The 16,382-nt window shown below is 37.8% G+C and overlaps 2 protein-coding genes across 3 annotated transcripts; one reads left to right on the plus strand and one right to left on the minus strand.

Moving 5' to 3' along the window:
• The first annotated feature begins 629 nt into the window (after positions 1–629).
• Positions 630–4,635, plus strand: LOC118242608 (CMRF35-like molecule 5). 2 transcript variants are annotated; one of them, XM_035534581.1, is made up of 3 exons: positions 630–717; positions 877–1,151; positions 4,175–4,635. In XM_035534581.1, exons 1-3 carry the CDS (start codon positions 678–680, stop codon positions 4,508–4,510), a joined length of 651 nt encoding a protein of 216 aa, XP_035390474.1. In that variant the 5' UTR covers positions 630–677; the 3' UTR covers positions 4,511–4,635. The 2 variants fall into 2 exon arrangements, with proteins under 2 accessions (XP_035390474.1, XP_035390475.1); XM_035534582.1 differs by having other exon boundaries at positions 877–1,194; positions 4,175–4,262.
• Positions 4,636–9,077: 4,442 nt separating this feature from the next.
• LOC118242660 (B-cell receptor CD22-like) lies at positions 9,078–15,696 on the minus strand. Its single transcript, XM_035534714.1, has 6 exons — positions 15,680–15,696; positions 10,954–11,180; positions 10,583–10,843; positions 10,418–10,499; positions 9,872–10,012; positions 9,078–9,606 (listed from the first exon to the last, which is right to left on the minus strand). Exons 1-5 carry the CDS (start codon positions 15,694–15,696, stop codon positions 9,877–9,879), a joined length of 723 nt encoding a protein of 240 aa, XP_035390607.1. The 3' UTR covers positions 9,078–9,606; positions 9,872–9,876.
• Positions 15,697–16,382: the final 686 nt, after the last annotated feature.

Genomic DNA, 16,382 nt, shown 5'->3' on the forward strand with positions numbered 1-16,382 from the left:
CTACATGGAAACAAACAAACCAACCTACAAATAGAGAAGTTGCAGTAATGGAGAAGTTGCAGCAATTGTGACAGCCTCTGAGAACTCAATGTTTGACATAGCAGCACAGGCACAGACAATACAGTTGCTGCCTGTGATTTAATGTAAAGTATTAGTTCTGGCTGTTATATATTGAAACGGTTGATATTGAAATAATGACACACACAGGAAAAGGTGCAGGGAGGTTTAGAAATGAGTCTGAGAAAAAGAAAAAGGAAGTGGCAGGAGCTCACTGTGGGTTTTTTGTTTTTCTGAACATGCATATTGTTTATAAAACACCTGGACAAAACATGTCCAAGACTTCCTTCACATCATTGTTTAACATCAGTGTGTTCACCACTGTGTGTGAGGTCACATTAGGACTTAGGTGATGGCTCTCCAGATATATACTACACCTGATCTTGGACTACGTCACACTCTCAGTGAACTCAGTTCAGTCACACTCTGAAAGAAAGATAGAAAGAGAGAAAAGAGAACAAAATGAGAAATCCAAAGACAGAGAGAAGAGCTCTGAAAAAATGAGAGAGAATAGAGGCGGTGATTGGTTACACACACCACTTTAAGCAGTGATGAGAACTGAAGGGGGAAGTGTCAGACTATGAGACAGTTCTCACAGAACTCTCACCACCCAGTTCAACATGTGGACACTTATACTCGTCTTGTCCAGTCTATTCCCAGGTGAGTTGTCCATTTACTGCTCACTTTATCATCAGACAGGTTCAGCACATTATTAGTTTACCTGCCACACAGAGAGGGACTTGGTAGTGAAGTGAATAGTCATAACAGTGGATCTTCTGCATGTACTGTACATTACTAACACAATGATTTATTTTACAGCTGGAACTGCTGCTGTAACTACAGTAACTGGATACAAGGGCCGTTCAGTTCAGATCAGATGCCCCTATAAGTCTGGATATGAAACCCACTTGAAGTACCTCTGCAGAGGAGAATGTTATACTTTCCAGACTAAAAACATCCCTGTTGATTCTAAAACTGCTAAAGATGAGAGATTCTCTCTGAATGATGACACAGCAGCCAGAGTCTTCACTGTCACCATCACTGATCTGAGATCAGAGGATGGAGGAAAATACTGGTGTGCGACACAGCAGAAAGTGCGTGATCACTACACAGAGTTTCTGTTAGTGGTTAAAGTGGGTGAGTGATGAGCAGATAAGGACAATTATGATGATGATGATGATGATGATGATGATGATGATGATGATGATGATGATTAACTGAGGCAGTTATGTGATGTTGGGATTTATAATACAAAATATACAAATGTTCAACATAAAAAGCATGATTTTTTCAAGTTCATAAATGTATTTTGTATTTGTCCTGTTCTGTATTTATTATTGTTTATTTAATGTTTATTTAATGACATTTTGCACAATATTGGACTGTTTGCACTTGTGTAGCATGTTGTCTGTTGCACTGTTGTTTTTATGTTGCTCCATGGTCCTGGAGGGACATTGTCTCATTTTTGTTGTGTACTTGTATATAGCTGACATGACGATAAAACCTCTTGAACTTGAACTTGTATCTATAAAGGCCTGTACCCACAATGTATGTGAAAGGCTTCCAGACCATATATACCTGCTATTTTGTGTTGTGGAATTAGAGAAGATTCTGACTTGCTATGACCGCAAAATGTGACATGTAGTTACACTGAATCAGATCAGTTCTATTTTCTCTAAGGACAAACTAGCAGAAATAGCAGTATTGCATGCACATATGATTTCATATAAATTCTATGTAGTATATGTGGCCCCTGTTGTTCTACCAGAGACTGAGATCTGTGCTCTCCTCTCTAATGCTTTACTAGGATCCTTCATTATTTTATTTGTGGTTTTGGTCATAATGACAATCATTCTTCTGGTGTGTGTAATAATGCTGCAAAAAATAAAGAAAAAGAAGAAGACATCAAAAGGTAGGAAACACAGAGAGAGAGAGAGAGAGAGAGAGGGAGAGATATTCCACATAATCACTAATTATGTTAAATATCTTTGACATTTAACTGCTTGTACTAAAGAAATCGCCATTTTTAGATGTAACAGTGTGCATCTGCTCCACTTTCATTGGTAAGAAATGGGGTTTATTAGGCCCCAGTGTGTCTAACAGTGACAGCCTGTTGCTGCCCATACTCATTTATCATTTCATTGATTAACTTATGTTTATCTCTTATTAGCTTGTCTTGTGCACTAACTTATACTCCATGTCAGACCTGCTGCTCTTGACACCATCTAATGTTCAAACTCTGAATGGTCTTGAAAGAACAGACAGCATTTACATTTAGCTTTATCCAAGGCAATTTACAGTTATGACTGAGTACAACTTGAGGGTTAAGGGCCTTGCTCATGGGCCCAAGAGTGCCAACTTGACAGGAGTGGGGCTTGAACTAAAAACTAAAAACAAACAAAAAAATAATATTGTATATGTACTATTATATGCCTGGAAATTTGAGAGTCCTGCATAGTATCTTAGCCATTCCCAGGACTGCACACTTCTGGACCGAGATCTCGGATGTTGTTCCTGGGATCTGTTGGAGCCAGTCTCGCAGTTTTGGGGTCACAGCCCCTAGTGCTTCGATTACCACGGGAACCACTGTTGCCTTCACCCTCCAGCTCTTTCTTCTGCACTTCAGCATTTCTCCATATCAGACACTTCCACTACCTGCCAGTGGTACATATTGTACATAATCTCCTCCCAGTCAAACATGCTCTGCAGCATCTGTGTCTTCTACACTCAAATAGTGGCTCAGCACCTTTGCTTAGAATAACTAGTTAGTGCTTTATGACTTTTGAGTGATACACAGGCTGACTAAGCAGTGAGCAGTGTGTAGGTGAACTGCTAAGTAAAGTAAGCAAGTAACTACACTGCCAGAGCTGATATAAGATAATCTGCTCTTGGCTCCACCCATACCCAACAGTAGACTATTACTGGTCAGTGCATCCAACCTCTGAACAGGTAAATCACAAGCAAAGGCATTACCTATGACTCCCTTAGGAAATCCACAGCTATCCAAATATTGTATAACTATAAAACCCATATCACTTAATAACAATATCACTCTGTTTATTAAAATTTTTAAGTGCAGAGTATTACTCATTTGGTAGATTAATTATTTAGTTGCTTTATTGAAATGTATGTTACCAATAACCTTTTTGCAGATATTAATAAATACTCCTTATTAAAATATGATTATATAGCCAAATATTAAATGCCAGTAATGGACTTACATTCATTAGTAGGAGGCTTTGTACGTACAAATTTTAAGTCTTTTGATAGTACAGATTTCTCCAGAGAATTTGATTCTAAAGCACTGGGTGCTCCCTGCCGAACCTGTAATCCCACCAATCACATCCCACTTCCTCGTTCAAGACCTCCTGATTGCTATTCATGTGCACATGTTTGCTGTTTCTGTGTGTGTGTGTGTGTGTGTGTGTGTGTGTGTGTGTGTGTGTGTGTATATCAGCCTTTGTCAGTTCATGCTCTGTGAAGTATCACCAAGGTTTACTCAATGGGTACTGAGAGTTTTCTCTGTTTTTGCCTTTCCTGTGTGCTGACCTGTTTTTGTTCTTTGACTCTGGTCCCTCTCTGATGTTTTTGTCACTGATCTTTTATGTATTGTGTGTCCCTCAAGCTGTTGCTGATGTGTGACTGTTTTGTGACCATGTTTTTGGAAGCCCCGTTTGTTTACACCCACTGCGTTTGTATTTTACTGCATGTATCAGATCCAGTTCTGTAGAATTTAAACTGGGGATGGTGACAACTTTATTGTGGTTTAAATAGGCAGGAGGAACAAGTAGTTCTACTGTTTTCATCTCTTTTCGAAGAAAAAATAATTTATCTACACTCTCAGAGTTTTATAAACGCATGGAAAGAATGGTATGACTTAAACATCAACTCTTTCTGACAAACTGATATCACCTCCTCAGAAGTGCTTTTCTAGCACAGCTGATGAAGGATCTCTGTCTGAAACTTCCTTTTTCTGGAAACCTTGAGTACTTCACTGCAATTTTGACTACTTTTACTCCCGGAAGGCTTCAGATATATATGTGTGTATATAAGAGGGAATATACAGAAGAAAAAAAAAACAATATATTGTTGCTAAATTCTTTTTCTCTTCACTCAGGTTCCACTTTCTGTCTGTGACAGTGAGGAGATTAAAGACACCAGAAGTGATTCTGTCTCAGATGCTGGAGCTCCTACAGCCTACTCTACTGTCAATCTACCCACAAACCCCTGTGATTCCTCCCAAACTGTTTATGCCAACACCCATTTATCCACAAACCCCTGTAATTTTTCATATGCTGTTTCTGCTACTGCTCCACTACCATCAAACTCTCCTGATCAGAACACTTACGGTATGGCTCTTTTACCCAAAATATACTCTGATTCCTCAGTGTGTGATACAAATCAGTCTGAAGGGTTGTTTGCTGAAGCTCAAACTTATACATCAGTTTTATAAGAATGCACACAATTTTAATGATGCTGTGACCAGTGAGACCTCCAAGGAGGACTCGTGTGAATATTCCACTGTTAATCATGTCACAGGATGGGTCTAGGCTTGCATTCTTTCATGTTTTTATGAAGACTGTGTAAGGGAGAGGGGGAGGGGCTGGGGATGAGAGCTGGAAGTACAAGTCACCAGTGTGCTGCCCTGTCTGTTAGCTGCAGCACTGTCAGTGGTACGGGGGCAGATAAACAGCAGCATGTTTGTGTGGATTCTGCCTGGATCATTTGAATGCTTCTAGAAGCCACAATAAGAATCATACAATCAATCAACCAATCAATTATTTACAAGAATATAAGGCCAGCCAGCCTGTGCTGTTCTGAGCCAGAAAGTGGGGGAAGAGTAGGAGAGAGAAAGTGGATGATATAATTCACGAGTGAAGGGACGATTGCTTTATTTTCATTGTTAATATATTATGTTTAAAGCATATACCTTCTACGGTTTTAACATTTTTTCAGAGACAATCTTCTGATCTACTTAAAGCTCACCTAAGTGGAGCATGACTGTTAAGTAAAGAAGACTGTAGATTTCTTCCTGAGAAACTAGTAGGTCACTGCAAACATCTGAACACATAAAACTGTCAGAATGACTGAGAAGATCAGGCAAAGATGATGTCTGAGCTCCCAATCTATAATTTTATGCAGTGTCCACTTGGGGTCTTTTCTTTTGAATAACTGCAGCTGAGGTTTACGGCTCTTCTTACATGCCAGACTTCCTAGTGGACTTTCCACAGCATGAGGGTCAATTATGAACAATCTGATAAATATTCTAATCAAATAACAATTATTAATAATCACTGCATATCCTGGCACTTAATATGCCACTAAAAGGGACATACATGAGATGTTGCTATTCTAACATTATCCTGTCTTATAAACATCAGTTAAAGAGAGTGTGAGATGGATAAATGAGGGACACATGTCTCTATATGATGACAGAACAAAGCAAATCTTCACACCGACCATCAGACATGTAACAGATCAGGACTCTGGACAGCACTGGTGAACTGAATCAGACTGGCAACATGATCATGGATATTTGATTTAATTAAAATGTGTGCAAAGTTACAGCTTTGTTTCTGTTTGAGCCAGTGTTTTATCTTTGTACTTGAAGTCATTCAGTATCTAGATCTGAATTGTGATGGCCATATTTGATGTAAATGATGTAAATAAGGCATTACAATGTAAATAATGTGCTTAGAATGTTGTGCCGTATTGGCAGCAGCAGTGGGCGGGGCTAAACCCTCAGTGGCTCTATTGAACCATCATTATGTGCAAAGGGCTCTGAGGTCACGTGATGTCCACACCATCGTGGCTCAGTAGCACAAAACATCCAGGAGTTTCATTGTTCCGCACTAGATGGGGAAACACCTTTCTTTGTGCTTACAAACCACATAGTGAACAGCTCATGAGGGAAAATAATAAATAAAATAAAAACTTTTAAAAATGTCTGTAAAATGTTCACATTTTAAATATTTGAGTTTTCTGTACAACAAATTTGGGATGAGCTCTTAAAGTGTTGCTCAAGATGATTAAAATATTTTTTAAAAGAGTAAATATTCTTATTTCAGCAGTACGCTGAAAGGTGGTGACATCATGTATAAAATGTAGGAAACAACAGAAGAAATATAGTACAGTGAACAAGTTATGTGAAGGAAACTGACCTGAAGAAAATACAGTGCAGCATGAAATCACCAATTACATACAGAATCCATTAGTTTCTCCATTATTATAACTATATGTTTATAAACCATTACTATAACTATATGGTTATACCATTAGAACTGACAAACAGAATGACTGGCAGGTCCTAAATTAGTATGAAGTTACTTAAGGAAAAATGTGCTAGAATGAAATGTGAGGAGGATTATTGAACTATTTAAGTGCATGGTTGCCTGTGTGTGTGTGTGTGTGTGTGTGTGTGTGTGTGTGTGTGTGTGTGTGTGTGTGTGTCTATATGTTTGCATCAGGGTGTGGTATGTATGTGTGTGTTAATTTCTGCTGTAGCACACTTTCATTTGTACTCTCATTCTTCTTGCAGACATTGATAAAACAATACAGAGACCATCGTCATAGCAATAAACAGCAATAAACCACAAAACACAGTCTACAGGAAAAATGTGTGTGTGTGGGAGGGGGGTGAGAGAGATGGAGAGGGAAAGAGAGAGATTGTTGGGTGAAATGGCTGAAGGTGTCACAACCATATTTTATTGCCTGGCTCTGGGTCATGATGTAAAATTCCACAGTTTTCAGTCAGGACTTTGGAATAACACAAATATTTAATTTTAATAACACAAATATCTAATTTTGAGGATTTGCCATATTGCTGTTTCGGTTGTAGAAATTTTAAAATGTATTTCCTTACCTCATACCGATATAATTAAACATGATTGTTTGAAGATTATTTTAAGATTTGCATGAATAAATTTAAGATTCCCTGACCTTTTATGAAAGTAATGTTTTTTTTTGTTTTTTGTTGGGGTTTTTTTTTGTTTTTTTTGTGCATGTATGTCTCTCATGTGTTCACTGCAGTTGACTGAAGTTGTAGAGGGAGGTGGAATCTCTGGGTGCAGAATCTCTTGGGGGAGAGACCTGATTTCCTTTCACTTGTGCGTACCACAGAGATCTCAAAACATTGTCCAGCCATACATCAGGCCCATCTGATGCACAGCAGAAACACAACTGTGCAGCACAAACAACTATCTGCACCAACATATGATGAAGAACACGCCAGCTACTTCATTTATGGCTAAAGGTTTTTTGATGTATGTGTATAACAGAAATAATATATAATGTATAACAGCTGGTGCTGGGAGGAAGCTATAAAATCTCATAGCAGTGAAAAGTTTCTCATAGTCTGTGGTAACAGCGTGAATGTTCTCATAGTCTGTTGTAGCACTGCAAATGTTGTCATGGTCTGTGGTAGCAGCGTGAACGTTCAAATAGTCAGTGGTACCCATGTGTCATGAATGACCACCCTCCTGGCATCCCTGTTGTCATGATTTCCCTGTCTTCTGTTTTCCTGCACTCCCTGGTTCCATGCCTTAGTTTCATTTTCTCCGCCCCTCGTTTGATTTTCCAAACCTGTCCCTCGTTAAGTTCGTGTATTTAAACCATGTCTTGTGCCCTGTATTTTTGCCGGTCTTTCAATTATTTGTGTATGTGTTTAGTTCATTGAATGTTTGCATGTTTATTCATATGGCAGTTTTGCCTAACCCTAACCCTAACCAAGGGACTCATTCACAGTGTCACAGATGGCAAATAACAAAAGTGGGACTCCCTCATCCCAATCTTTATCAGATTCCAAACAATACATCCTCAGCATATTCTTAAAGGTTTGATGGATCCGTTCCAAAGCACCCTGAGATTCTGGGTGATAGGCTCTGGATACTTGATGTTGTATGTTGAGCTCATGGGTAACCTGGGTAAATAGATAAGACATAAAATTTGTGCATCGGTCGGACTGGATACATTTGGGTATGCCAAATGTGGTACAGAACTTAATCAGTGCTTTGATCACAACTTATGACTTTAGGGAATGAAGGGGAATAGCTTCAGGATATCTCGTAACAGCACACATCAAGGTAAAAAGATAGCGATTCCCTGAGCATGTCTTTGGCAAGGGTCCAACACAATCAACTAAAACTCTTTCAAACGATTCACCAACAGCTGGGATGGGACACAGTGGAGCGGATGGAACAACCTGATTATTTTTCCCAACTAATTGACATGTATGGCAGGTACCACAGAACTTTACTACATCAGTTCTAACTGATGTCCAGAAGAAATATTTTAAGATATGCTCAATGTTCTTTTTGACTCCTATATGGCCAGAGAGGGGATGATCGTGAGCTAGAGACAGTACTTGGGAGTGATATGAAAAAGGAACAACTATTTGAGTCACAAAATCACATTCTTGGTTAGTCGTAACTTGTATTAAAAAAACATAACTTGTATTAAAAATGTAAATTTATTACACACGGGCAACATAATTGGGTTAGAATCACTAATGTATATTTAAATGCACAATAGTTAAATTAATTCAATATAGTTTATTAAATCAAAACTGTTTTTTTACATATGAAGCATAAAAACCCAGAATTCAAGTTTAATGACATTAGCTCTATCACTACCCATAAAGCTATGCAACTTGTGAAAAGAAAAAAGAAAAATCTTGAATACTCAAAATGTTTAACTGTGGTAATTACAAGTTTTCACATCAAAACTCTGTACTGCTGACATGTGTTGTGATCTCATCTCATGGTAGTTTTGCTCTTATAACTTCACACTATTATTAACATTTAACACTACAGAGTTAAGTGTGAGACCAGGTGACCCCTATACAGGGGCTGGCGGAAAAGACAAACTCCATGGGTCTGTCCCATTACTCAAACTTGTAGCTTCACTCCCTTCACTGTAGGAAAACACATTTATTTCATTATCCACAACAGTAGTACTCATGAGTGCCCCCTATGCACACTTGATGCACCTCTCCCACAAGTGTGCACCGGAGCCATGATAGAGACCCAATAATGAAGGCTTAAATTAATTTTGGGCAAGTTTCATTCATGCTTACTGACTGGAAGTAAGAGATTCAGGATAAAACATAAGAGTAATATTACATGGACCGCTCTATAAATAATTTAGATTAGTATGGACTACCCTCTCATGTAATTAAACTTAGTGTATGCAGTGTCTGATAAAACTTATGTAAGCTATACCCACATTACGACCACCAATTTCACACCAGAAAAGGAGAAATTTGACAAAATTGGTAAATTAGTAAATTTTGGAACAGTATTCTTTGGACACACTGAGTATATGTCCAGTTTGTGGCTAGAAGAGCAACTTTGAAAATATTAAAAATATTGAGTTTCCTTGGACTTTAAGACCAATAAAAATATGTGGATAAATATACTTAAAAAATGAAAAAAAAAAAATTATGCACATTAATATTTATATCGATCCTCTCTCTCTGTTCCTCTGTAGGTGTAATCTGTTCTTACTGTGCCATAGATCACTGAGGCCTTCTCCATTTTCTGAGTTGGTGACCTAAAGAACAAATATACATGATCACATTCAACACTGCAAAGTCACATACATTAACTAATGTATTGCAAGAAACTACAAGGGCTACAAAAACAGTTTTTGTCCAGCAGATGGCGCTACAACCCTGTTCCTAAATAACCCAGTTCTGCCTGCAGTTGCGCTTAATGCTGACAGCATTTTCACCTCCATGAAAAATTTTCGGGACCTTTGTCTCTTCAGGTGAAGGAACGTTTTTTAATCAACTTTACATTACAGGGGTCATACTTACAGAACTCACTCAGTGGCAGCAGTATGATGGTGGAATGTAACAATGGCATACTGGGCCTCCCCCTGCTGGTCAGTGCTGGTCACACTATCACACTGAACCCTGAGTGTAGAGTACTGAACAACATCCTGTACAGGTCTGGATCTGCTGGGTGTAACAGTGCCATACTGAACATCGTCCTGGGGGGAGACACATTGATGGAGATGGTAAATAACTATGCAGGAGTGAGAAAATCAATACTTAATGTTTTACACACTAAATATTTTCTATACATTATGCATGTTTTAAAGATATTTTCCATTTTTGAGGTGGTGTGGTGGGTGTGGGGCTCAATTACAATAAAGAAGGGAAAAATTCCAAAAGAGATGACTGCTACTAGACTAATTTTAGTTGTCATCTTACCTGTGTGGTTCCATGTTTATCGTTTTCACTGGGATTTCTATGTTTCCTTTGATTAGCGAGAAGGAGATCATTATTTTTTTTTTTCATTATTGTAGAAATACCTGCTAAGTTACATATTGTACATAATGATTAATAATTATAACTGGCCTGTATATGCAGATGAAGACAGTGAGAAGTAGAAAGGCTCCTCCTCCCACTATAGACCAAACAGCAGACAAACTCTGACCTCCTGAAGGAACAGGATCATCACCATCACTTAGTCTGTCATCAGTTTATGGACACTGTTATGTTCTCTAATTATTTACCACTTACTCTTAACACTGATGGTCACAGATACATTGAGAACTCCATGTTCATTCTGAGCTACACAGTAGTACAGTCCAGTGTGTTCAGCCATGATGTTGATGATGCTGTAATTCTGTCCAGATCCTACAGGTGAGGTTCCTTCTTCTTTAAACAAGGTGTAGCTCTGCACAGGTGGGTTGGCATCACTGCTGCAGGTCAGAGTCACTGAACTGCCCTCCACTATTTCACCAGAGGGACTGATGGACACTGATACATTCTTTGGAGGATCTAAAGACCAGGAAACAATGGCATGATTTAATCATCAGAGGAGGTATTTTCTTTATTGTACCTTTACAAAACACATAATTTCAAATTGTACAAAGTAAACAATAACTTACACATAACATTCAGTATTACAGATGAGTATTTTGATCCATGTTTGTTACTGGACTTGCACTTGTATTCTCCACTGTCCTCAGAGCTGATATTAGGAATAATGTGTGTGCTTTCTTTTCCTAATAATGTTTTCTCCTTGAACCAGTTGTAGCTCTGCACAGGTGGGTTGGCATCACTGCTGCAGGTCAGAGTCACTGAACTTCCCTCCACTATTTCACCAGAGGGACTGATGGACACTGATACATTCTTTGGAGGATCTAAAAAGCAGGAAACAATGGCATGATTTAATCATCAGAGAATGTATTTTCTTTATTGTACCTTTAAAAAACAAAATAATTTCAAATTGTACAAGGTAAACAATAACTTACACATAACATTCAGTATTACAGATGAGTATTTTGGTCCATGTTCATTACTGGACTTGCACTTGTATTCCCCACTGTCCTCAGAGCTGATATTAGGAATAATGTATGTGCTTTCTTTTCCTAATAATGTTTTCTCTTTGAACCAGTTGTAGCTCTGCAGAGGTGTGTTGGCATCACTGCTGCAGGTCAGAGTCACTGAACTACCCTCCACTATTTCACCAGAGGGAGTGATGGACACTGGTACATTCTTTGGAGGATCTATTAGTAGAAATTATTACTTTAAATGTAATATTTATCTTTTATTATGAAGATAATATAATTATTTCACTGTCAGTGCAAGATCGTATGGTGTTTAATCAGTTATTCATTTGTTTTACATTTGATTTTATGTAATGGAAGTAATGTATGAAAGCAAATATATAAATAATATATTTATAATATATAAATGAATATATTTATAATATATAAATGAAGCTATGTAAACTCACATCTGAAAGTAAGAGTTTGAGCAGGAGAGGGGATATGTTCATATCCTCTTACAGCACACCTATAACTGACTGAAAAACCACAAAGCACTCAACAAGCTCTGTAGCAGTAGTGTGGGGCATGTGGGAGGCTTTGGTAACCAATGTAAATTAACTTCATTAAATGGGAACATTGTGTCAGAAATTCGTTAAATGAGATATGAGAATGTTCCTAATATTTGTGCAGGTTTCAACAGTTTTGGAAATTTTACAAAGAAAAATAAAATTTTGATGAAGAATGCAGTCTTACCCAGAGACATGAACAGAGTGATGAGAGTGAGAGTTAGAAGAGGAGTTCTGAGTGACATCATTAAACAAACCTGCACAGACACACAACAGCACACAACACAGCTGAGTGCATCACATTTCTGCTTCTGTTTACACTGTTTCAAATATCAGTCAGACTGATCTGATGACACATCTGTATTACTGAAGAGATTTGGCTTTTGTCATCTCATTTCAATTCAGTTTTATTTCTTGAGTTAGTTCATGATTAAACAATCAATTTCTAGGAAATTAAACCATAATCTCTATTCTGTTAATTTTTATTGATGTTGCATTAATACTGTTGTGACCTAAAGAAAGAGTCTTACCGTTCTGTGACAAGAGTGATCACCAATGTTCAAATATCAAATGATAAGAACAGAGTCAGCACAAAACTAAAAAGCTAGATGTGGTTAACACATTTATTTCCTTCCTCTTTTAGAGTATGCTTGACCTTCTTGGCTAAAGCAGCTTTGTTGCATGCTCATGTGGTTTTTAAACAGGTGTTGAGAAAGAAGGCCCCTGCAAAGAGGCAGCAAAAATATGTTCCAGTGAGTTTTTATTTATAGCTTGTGATAATGCAAAATAAGAAATATGCATATCTGTGAAAAGTGAATTTCAAAAATACTAAATGTAGTCACCTGCTGCCATCCTCCGTCAGCCTTGGGCTGTCATCAAAGTACAAATAAAGCTAAAGACAAGCTCAGTCTATGACACTGCACCACCCCAGACCTCCAGAAAGAAGCACTGAGCCAAAGTGGGAATGTGACTAACACTCCAGACAAGCTCAATGAAATAGCTCATGTGTGTCACATTATATACAAGCAAAGGACTTCATTTTACTTACAAAAGAAAAAACAAACTTCACTGTTATCCCTGCTCTTCAATTCATGGGTCCGTTTTTTAGACCACATGTGAAAAGGATGTAGATGGGCAGCCTGCATTATCAGAGAGAAGATAATCAGTCAAACGTTTTGCTCTAGAAGAATGCATTCTTGCACCCTCTAGTGGGAAAATAATTAATTGCTTAAGCTTACTGCAGAACAGTTTCACCGCTGATTAAATGTGAGTACTGAGAGTTTAATCTAAATATCTCATTATCTCACAGCCCGCTATGGCAGGTTTTGCCCCCCCCCCTCCCCCAGTGGGGCATGCCACACAGGTTGAAATCTACAAATTTAATGTGCAAAACACAAGATTCTGTAAAAGCATATTGAACTGTGTCAGTATCACTGACACTGTTTTACCACACATTCCTGTACACAGTCCAAAGCTCAGTTCCACCTGTTCTGCTGGTGCTGTATGATCCAAAGATCAGCATTGGTGGATTTCTAAGTCCTGATCTCAGGACAGTGGGACCAAGCTCATCTTGTGCTGTTTAAAAAAAAAAAAAAAAAAAAAAAAAAGTGATCACATAATCTAAAGTTTGTTCCTTAAAAGTATCTCTGTAGCAGACATGAGGTGTTATGTCATAGGTGATCATCTCACAGAGACACACTAATTCATTGATTATGCAGCTCAGCTCCCTACTCTCTCATATACCTTAATTCACAGTATACACATGACCCAGTTATAACATTACTGTTACTGTTCCTATGGAATTATATCGTAATGTTTATTAATGTTTAGTAAAACCATTTTATCTACAAAGTTTCAGAAAATTAGCAGCAAGTCAGAATATAAGGATCAGTAAGTCATGATCACATGTCTGTTCCACTACTGTAATAAAATCAAATCAAATCACGCAACTGAAGCTGGCTGACACAATATGTTTCAAAATAGTTTTGAGCAGGCTGTCATTACAAGTGTCTTTCTCTAACAGTTGGATGGTTCTAATGGATGCATTCCAATTGCATACTTAGAACCAGTGATTTTTGTGTATGGTTTGGATGGACACTATTGTCCCATAATGCAATGCAAAATCGGAAAGGGAGGAGCTATTCTACTAAATCTACTCACATCATTTATAAAAAATGGTAGACAATAACAAGTTTAGTAGTGATGGTGGCTGATGAATGTTTAAATGTGACTTAGATTTCTTTTACTTTAGTAAAATTATTAATAAATATAATAAATGCTCACTATTTTGGTAAGAAAACTGTTTGAAACCCTAGTTAATTTATGTAAAGTAGTCACGGTAGACAACTAGTCTTTGGCCTTTGTAAGCAAGTTAACTAGCCAGCTGATGGCAGCTACATTTATCTGACTTATTCATATTTGCATATGAGGTAGAATGTGAGGAATATCTAATTTGGTTTAATATCCTAAATTTTACCCTGTATCTAATGTGAAGTGATCACAAGTATCTAATGTGGAGCAATCACAAGGAGGACGCATATGTGGAGAAGAGCGAGATTTATTAAGGGCAAATCCATTATCAGAGTTATTAGTATGGTCCAGGGTCAATGAGACAACTGATCATTTTTTGATATTCCCTTGAGTGCAATATCCATCCCTGCTCAAATGTTCTGAACTTTATCTTCTGTATGTAATTGGTGATTTCATGCTGCACTGTATTTTCTTTAGGTCAGTTTCCTTCACATAACTTGTTCAGTGTACTATATTTCTTCTGTTGTTTCCTACATTTTATACATGATGTCACCACCTTTCAGCGTACTGCTGAAATAAGAATATTTAATATTTTAATCATCTTGAACACCACTTTAAGAGCTCATCCCAAATTTGTTGTACAGAAATCTCAAATATTTAAAATGTGAACATTTTACAGACATTTTTAAAAGTTTTTCTTTTATTTATTATTTTCCCTCATGAGCTGTTCACTATGTGGTTTGTAAGCACAAAGAAAGGTGTTTCCCCATCTAGTGGAGAACAATGAAACTCCTGGATGTTTTGTGCTACTGAGCCACAGTGGTGTGGACATCACGTGACCTCAGAGCCCTTTGCACATAATGATGGTTCAATAGAGCCACTGAGGGTTTAGCCCCGCCCACTGCTGCTGCCAGTACGGCACAACATTCTAAGCACATTATTTACATTGTAATGCCTTATTTACATCATTTACATCAAATATGGCCATCACAATTCAGATATAGATACTGAATGACTTCAAGTACAAAGATGAAACACTGGCTCAAACAGAAACAAAGCTGTAACTTTGCACACATTTTAATTAAATCAAATATCCATGATCATGTTGCCAGTCTGATTCAGCTCACCAGTGCTGTCCAGAATCCTGATCTGTTACATGTCTGATGGTCGGTGTGAAGATTTGCTTTGTTTTGTCATCATATAGAGACATGTGTCCCTCATTTATCCATCTCACACTCTCTTTAACTGATGTTTATAAGACAGGATAATGTCTGAATAGCAACATCTCATGTATGCCCCTTTTATTGGCATATTAAGTGCCAGGATATGCAGTGATTATTAATAATTGTTATTTGATTAGAATATTTATCAGATTGTTCATAATTGACCCTCATGCTGTGGAAAGTCCACTAGAAAGTCTGGCATGTAAGAAGAACTGTAAGCATCAGCTGCAGTTATTCTAGAGAAAAGACCCCTACTGGACACTGCATAAAATTATAGATTGGGAGCGCAGACATCATCTTTACCTGATCTTCTCAGTCATTCTGACATTTTTATGTGTTCAGATGTTTGCAGTGACCTACTAGTTTCTCAGGAGGAAATTTACAGTCTTCTTTACTTAACAGTCATGCTCCACTTAGGTGGGCTTTAAGTAGATCAGAAGTTTGTCTCTGAAAAAATGTTAAAACCATAGAAGGTATATGCTTTAAACATAATATATTAACAATGAAAATAAAGCAATCGTGCCTTCACTCGTGAATTATATGATCCACTTTCTCTCTCCTACTCTTCCCCCGCCTTGTTCTCCCAGAAGCCGTGCAGTAGCTGCACTGATCACATGCGCTCATGCACACACACCAGTTACAGTATGTGTGTCTGTGGTGTGGTGGCTGTAAAAAGTCAGTCATTCCCAAGTCTGGGAATGCTGGTCCAAAATAATTTTAAAATGTACAAAGCTCTAATCCTAGAATCGCCCCTGCTTCTAATGAATCATGTATTTCTACCATGGTGATCATTGTAACTTACTCACTTTGTGCTCTAAATGGCAGTACAGACTTTCTGGCTCAGAACAGCACAGGCTGGCTGGCCTTATCTTCTTGTAAATAATTGATTGATTGATTGATTGTATGATTCTTATTGTGACTTCTAGAAGCATTCAAATGATCCAGGCAGAATTCACACAAACATGCTGCTGTTTCTCTGCCCCCGTACCACTGACAGTGCTGCAGG

This window comes from Electrophorus electricus, chromosome 16, assembly GCF_013358815.1.
Source record: "Electrophorus electricus isolate fEleEle1 chromosome 16, fEleEle1.pri, whole genome shotgun sequence".
Classification (NCBI taxonomy): domain Eukaryota; kingdom Metazoa; phylum Chordata; class Actinopteri; order Gymnotiformes; family Gymnotidae; genus Electrophorus; species Electrophorus electricus.

What these genes read in the sequence shown, in the direction of transcription:
- LOC118242608 (XM_035534581.1), top strand. Translation starts at nt 678, where the DNA reads ATGTGGACACTTATACTCGTCTTGTCCAGTCTATTCCCAG. An exon ending in CTTGTCCAGTCTATTCCCAG is followed by an intron (nt 718 to 876) that starts GTGAGTTGTCCA and finishes TTTATTTTACAG; the next exon opens with CTGGAACTGCTGCTGTAACT. An exon ending in GGTGTGCGACACAGCAGAAA is followed by an intron (nt 1,152 to 4,174) that starts GTGCGTGATCAC and finishes CTCTTCACTCAG; the next exon opens with GTTCCACTTTCTGTCTGTGA.
- LOC118242660 (XM_035534714.1), bottom strand. An exon ending in TGTAATACTGAATGTTATGT is followed by an intron (nt 10,844 to 10,953) that starts GTAAGTTATTGT and finishes CCTGGTCTTTAG; the next exon opens with ATCCTCCAAAGAATGTATCA. An exon ending in GTCTTCATCTGCATATACAG is followed by an intron (nt 10,013 to 10,417) that starts GCCAGTTATAAT and finishes TACACCCAGCAG; the next exon opens with ATCCAGACCTGTACAGGATG.